At 39.4% G+C, this 6,000-nt stretch overlaps 1 protein-coding gene across 1 annotated transcript in view; it reads left to right on the top strand.

The window, feature by feature from the left end:
- Window positions 1-6,000, top strand: part of KIF13B (kinesin family member 13B) — a 128,545-nt gene that overhangs the window by 63,283 nt on the left and 59,262 nt on the right. The window contains exons 11-12 of the mRNA XM_019473179.1: window positions 1,665-1,775; window positions 4,731-4,865. Coding sequence (XP_019328724.1) covers window positions 1,665-1,775; window positions 4,731-4,865 — 246 coding nt within the window. The remainder of the gene's footprint in view (window positions 1-1,664; window positions 1,776-4,730; window positions 4,866-6,000) is intronic.

The raw sequence follows: 6,000 nt of genomic DNA, 5'->3' as shown, positions 1-6,000 counted from the left end.
TACTTCCCCCAGCCCCCCCAGAAGGCATTATCCTCTTTTCCCCTTTTCTTTTTAAATCCACACATTTTGATCTTTTCTAATCGGAATTAATATCACATGTTTTAATTTGTCTGTGCCGAGACCACCAGCTTGTCCTTCCTAAGCTGGGAATTTAAATTAACTGCTTTCAGCAGAGAAGCACACCTGCTGGTCTGGTGTGAATCTGGGCCCATATATCTGTTGTTTTTATAAGCCTTGCAGGGAGTGAGGAGAATTACCTAGCTCATTTTACAGTTGAAACGTGAAAACGTTGAGGAATTTTGCCCCAGGTCCAAATAAATAGACAAACAAGACTTAGACCTTGAGAGTAACTGGGCTTCATCTTCCTGTCCTGCTCCGTAGTGTCCAGTGCCTTTGCACTGATCGTGTTTTATCGGTCACAGTAAATCTTTGTTCTGGAGATTGCATTGGCTTCACTTTCCTTCCTGGGTGGAATTCATGTTCCCTTTTACCCTGTATTTAGGTATTTGAGGTATTCAACCAGAAAAAGACCACACGGGACACATCAGCTGACAGTTCCTAGACTGTTGTGTCTTGAGGCAGAGGAAACTCCTGTCTTAAAACAGGATTTTCCACTCCTGGCACTTGCTCCTTTTATTGAACGAACTGCAGTGTAATGAGGCCACTCTGTTTGATTTGGATTCCTGTGAGGAGTTTTGGGTTTTGTGGTAAGGGAATATCTGATGGAGAATGATGCTTGCATTGTTTAATTGGCATTGCATAAATACCTACCAGCCAAAAACATTTTCCTCTTGTTAGCAGTAATGAAATAACAACGTAAGGAAGTCCACAGGCTTCCTGTTCAAGGTAGTACAGGAGGAATATGCCAGTACCGAGACTGGAGGAAGTAAATACGTGTAGTAAGAAAATGTTGATGTCCTTTCAGTTTTTGGAGTGTCTGATGGGTGGCAGTGGGGGTATCTTCTTATTCTCAAGTTAGTCCTTGGGTGGAACATGGGCCTTTGACTATTTCACAAAACAAAAATTAGAGCTGTGATGGATTAGCAGGAAAATTGAATTCCAGTGTCCAGAAGCACATCGTAAGGCTTCTTTTGATATCCGCTTTGTAAAATGCATACGTAGAGGTGGATAATCAGAACACCTCAGATGCCTTGATATTTGCTGTAGAAAGAAAAACTCACACCCATCAGGCCATATCAAAATGGACAATAAAAATATTTTGGTGGTGTGGCAGTTTAAGTGACTGAGATGCTAACCACCATTTTGAAGGAAAGCAAGCTGAGACAGTGGTGGCTAGCTGGATCAGCAGTATCTAAGAAACAAGATTGTTTTAGATACGAGTCGTTTGGGATACTCATATTGGTGTAGAAATGAGATTAGTTTGCATTTGAATATCTTTGTGCAAATATGCCAGTATCGTGTAATTGGTTTGCATTGAAGTATATAAACTCCACTTTAGCAGCTGTACTTGAAACTAATTAAACGAACTTTTTGATGGATTCTGCATTTATATGTAATATGTATTTTAAAAAACCCTTTACTTATAAGTAAGCCTTGGAAAATGAGTCATGTTATGTTTCCTTTTTTCCCCATCGGTGTGACAGCGATGTGAAAAAACCAAAGCACAACAAGCTTTCTTGTTTTATTTGCTTTTATTTCTGCAGGCTATGAAATCACCAGAATTAAAAGAACGATTGGAGGAATCGGAAAAGTTGATTCAGGAAATGACTGTGACCTGGGAAGAAAAATTAAGAAAAACTGAAGAAATAGCACAGGTTTGCTGCTTTCTCTCCCCCCCCGCCCCTTTTTTATGAAAAATAGGTTTGTTTCCTTTGTCTGTCAGTTCATAGAGATTGTCTGAATCTCTCCCCACATTTATGGGTAGAGTAGGTCAAGCTTACTGCCCTTTTGAAAAGCTTCACTTAATTCCTGTGATAGCTGGGTGCCTCCTAGATTACTGTTCCAATGACAATAATAAATTGTCACTATATGCAAATGGAGAAGTTATTTAAAAAAATAATAATCCATGGATGAAAGGATTACAGGGATTTTGCATTCTTCAGACAGTAAAATTGTCGTCTGTGATGAAAGATGGAGTGTTGAGAGCATTAAATACAAGGTTATGTACAGAGTGCCTCAATACACAAGGCAAAGGGCATTTGGAATATTAAAAAATAGAACTGTTCAGGATCCCTGTGTGTTTTAATACCTCTTACACTGATATTCAGGGCCTCAGACCGTAATTGAAGATGATGGTTATGTGGAAAGATTGTGCAGGTCATCACGATTATTGCATGACACTTCCAATTCTTACCACACAAATGCTGATGTATATATTTGCAGTAGGGAGCTTTTGAGGGGGAGGACTGTTGGAAGGTGATGAATAGCATGTAATAAATCAGGAGAAAGCGGAGCCTCCGATACAAAGCCCTCTTGTAGATGACACAATCAGAATAGACTGTGTTGACTTTAGTTTTAAAGATCCATTGTAAGAAGTGCTGCTTGTGACTACGAAGACTTCCTGGCTTTCAATGCAGATTCGTACCATGGATTTTCCTCCCTGTGTATAAGAGTGAAAAATAATAATAATACTACTAATAAATTTCTGCTCTCATCCTACAGTATAAGAGTGAAAAATAATAATAATACTAATAAATTTCTGCTCTCATCCTACGCAATAGTTCCTAAGGCATAGAAACCCTGGGTGTGCGAGGATGTTGAAAAACTGGAGTAATGGGCTCAATGCTACAGACTAAATCTGCCTTGACGTTTGCATATAGCTGCTTGCCTTAGCTCTCTTCCTCTTTGTCTCTAAACTCTCAGCGTGTTATGACGCTCCGGAGCTGGGAGTTTCATGAGCCTTGCAGCTGCAGAAAAAGTGATTTTTTTTCTTCAGGGGAGGGATAAGGACTAGTGTTTGTGCAGTATGAGGCTGTTTCAGGACCGCTTAGAAGTCAGTGGAAAGAGCCTTCTGCCATCTTCAGTAGGCTTACGGAGGCCCAGGGTGAAAGGCATTTATATCATGGCTTGTCAAGTGATTTTATTTTTGGCCAGCATCCACCAACATCTGTCTGTCAAATTGCAGCAGGGTAGGCGAGTAGGATGGAGACATAATTGTAAATCTTTGAGGAAAGGATGATCCCTCATAAAGAAGGAGGGCCATCGAAGAGGCAGTTTGTAGAGATGGAATGGCAGTAAGGGTTCAAAGCCTTAAAGACTATGCGAGTAGGCAATTTTTCACATTTTCAGTGAGTATTTGACATACTTTTAATGTATTTTGAATGTTTAAGTTAATTAACATTAGGTCTTGAGCAAAAGTTAACAGAAACTGGCTCATTTTCTTTAACTTAAACCTATGAGATTTAGACTGCGGGCCAAGTCCTCCTTTGGGCAACACGTTTTTTATCTCTGTAGATAATGAGGAATTATGTGAACTTCAGAGCCTGGCACTGAGGATCGGAAGAGAGATCTTTGACATCACACTGCATTTTTTCCTCTGTTCTTTGTTTTGTTCTCTCTCTCTCTCTCTCTCTCTCACGCACATGACTTTTCCTTACAAGGACGTTATGTTGGTTTTGTAAGTGTGTGGGGACACAAGGTAGAGAAAATCAAGAGGGAGTTGTGCTTGCTATTCTTTGCAATAATCTAATCAATGATCTTGATTAGACCTGGTGCAACTCCAATGCTGAACACAGAATTATACTGAATAGTATGATATACTAAGTTTTTAAATACAAAGCAGAGTGGTAGGTAAAGGTCAGAACCTTAATAAATGTTCCGGCATTATTCCTATATAATGTCTGCTAAATATTTTTTTGGTCTCAGCAGCACAGGGAAGGCCCTGCAGGTCTCTTGTATTTTTTTTACTTACTTGTTTTACCCTCCCCTGTTTCTGCTTCCCCCTAGTAATTCTGTGAGAGGCCTCACATGTTTATTTTTTAAATTTTGTTTGCTGTTGTGGATAGTGAGTCTCATTTCAGTTTCTGTATGATCCTGGGAACAATTCTCAACATTTCTATCTCAATTTTTTTTTTGTAGAAGAATCTCTTTCTGTTCTTAAGTCAGAAATGTTTAATGTTCCTCTTTCACTGCTGTAGTCTTCACCCAAACACTTCCCTTTGAAAGATGTACATTTTTGCACAGTAATGCTTTGTTGTTGAATTCTATGAAGTCTATTGACAAGAACAAAACACCATCCAAAATGCTACTATTCTTGTTCAGCAGGAAGTGTTATTTGCATTACTTAAATAGCAGGTTGCCAGTTTTTTGTCATTTTGATTGCTCTGGAATAAAAGATAGACATGGAGCTTGACTTGGCAGGGATTTAACTTAACTTGTTGCTTTTTAGCTCAAAAGAGAAAATAAAGGGCTCTAGAGACGTCTTTGTGGTGGCGTTTTGCTGTTCCAGTGAGGTCATGGAGAAGCTTCTACAGTACTGCAGTGTGCTGCTCTCAGCTGTTTTCATTTTTCACTAGGAAGATGCAACTCTCTGAGACCATAGCACGTAGCCCTCTGAGACCAGAGGTTGGAAGGACGAGAGAAATTACAGATACCCCGATCAGAGCTTGATATAACTAAGGCTTTTGTGTCTAATCTGTTGCAGAAGAGAGAGTTACCTTTTTCAGAAGTAGCTGCCCATCATTTTGTCTTGTGGCGTTGGCAGATAGGAATGCGTTTCTGAAGGGCTGTACATCAATCAGCTTAATTTTTTGATGGCTACTCTCTTGCAGGAGCGTCAGAAACAGTTGGAAAGTCTTGGCATCTCTCTTCAGTCTTCTGGAATAAAAGTTGGGGATAATAAGTGCTTCCTGGTTAATTTGAATGCAGATCCAGCTCTCAATGAACTTCTGGTATACTATTTAAAGGTAAAAATAAATATTGAGAGAGATACATAAAAATATATATTAATTTTTTAATAGAAGTGGGCTTCTAATGCCATTGGCAGAGGTGGACTTAGAGAATGTTATAAAACTGCATATCTAAAGCATTCTCTGATACTCACTGCTTCATTAAAAATAAAGAGTACAACCTTTTTATTTCAAATTTAATTCTTTGTATCAGAGGAAGGTTTGGGGTTTTTATGTTTTTGCTTTGGTTTTTAAAAAAATTTAGAGATGCTCTCTTTTTATAAACTGTCTTCTGGTTTTTTTGTGCCAGCTTTCACAAGGTTTTACCCAGAAAAGTCTTTTATCTGGGCATATCAGTAATCAGCTTGCTTCTACATGTGTAGTACTGGCTTCAGTTTATAAGATGCGTTTTTATTCCTCTTTCTGCAACTTGCCAGGAGTGAAAATCAAGTTCTGTTCTGCCTTAGCACTTCTGCTGATGTGCAGTCCCCGTTACTGATGTTAAACATTAAACACGTAACGTGACTGTTGGACTCTGCACTGAAACATTTGAGCAGTTTAGTTTAAGAAACTGCAGGCGTGATCTGGACTCAGGAGGAGAAATGACATACAACCATTTTTAAGTCTCATTTTAGAATACAAGTTCTAAAAATTTAGCAGTGTAAGAACGTTGGCAGTTTGAGCTTCACATTAAATCATTCTCTTCTCTTTGAAGTGGTCTATAGTAACTCTCAAAACAGCCACAGAATTAGCAACTGGGCTGAAAGATGGTTTTGGTTTAGTCGGTCTTAGGAAATACATGATCCTCTTTGATATCAGTCATAGTTGCTGTGTGATATCTCCATGAAACCAAGGGAAGGAACTTTCTCAATGTTGTATCTGCTAAAAAACATGAAAAAGGACAAAAGAGCTGAGCTGAGGTTTTGGGAGAGGGATTGAATCCTTTCCAGGCGCCTTGCACGTAGGTGTCCGGAGTGTGACTCAAGCAGCTAAATGAGCCTCGACACTGACAGCTATTGAAGCAGAGCCGACTTCTGTGGTGTTCATTGTGAACACATGACAAGAGTACACTGAAGACAAAGCCTGCTCAGAAAACAGGCTTTGGCCCATCAGTACCAGCAGAAAAGTCTCAGGTGGTACTGTGCTACTTTCC

This window comes from Aptenodytes forsteri, unplaced genomic scaffold, assembly GCF_000699145.1.
Source record: "Aptenodytes forsteri isolate BGI_AS27 unplaced genomic scaffold, ASM69914v1 Scaffold534, whole genome shotgun sequence".
In the NCBI taxonomy this organism is placed as follows: domain Eukaryota; kingdom Metazoa; phylum Chordata; class Aves; order Sphenisciformes; family Spheniscidae; genus Aptenodytes; species Aptenodytes forsteri.
The sequence above is the reverse complement of the archived record's forward strand: the minus strand, read 5'-3'. Positions and strand labels throughout refer to the sequence as shown.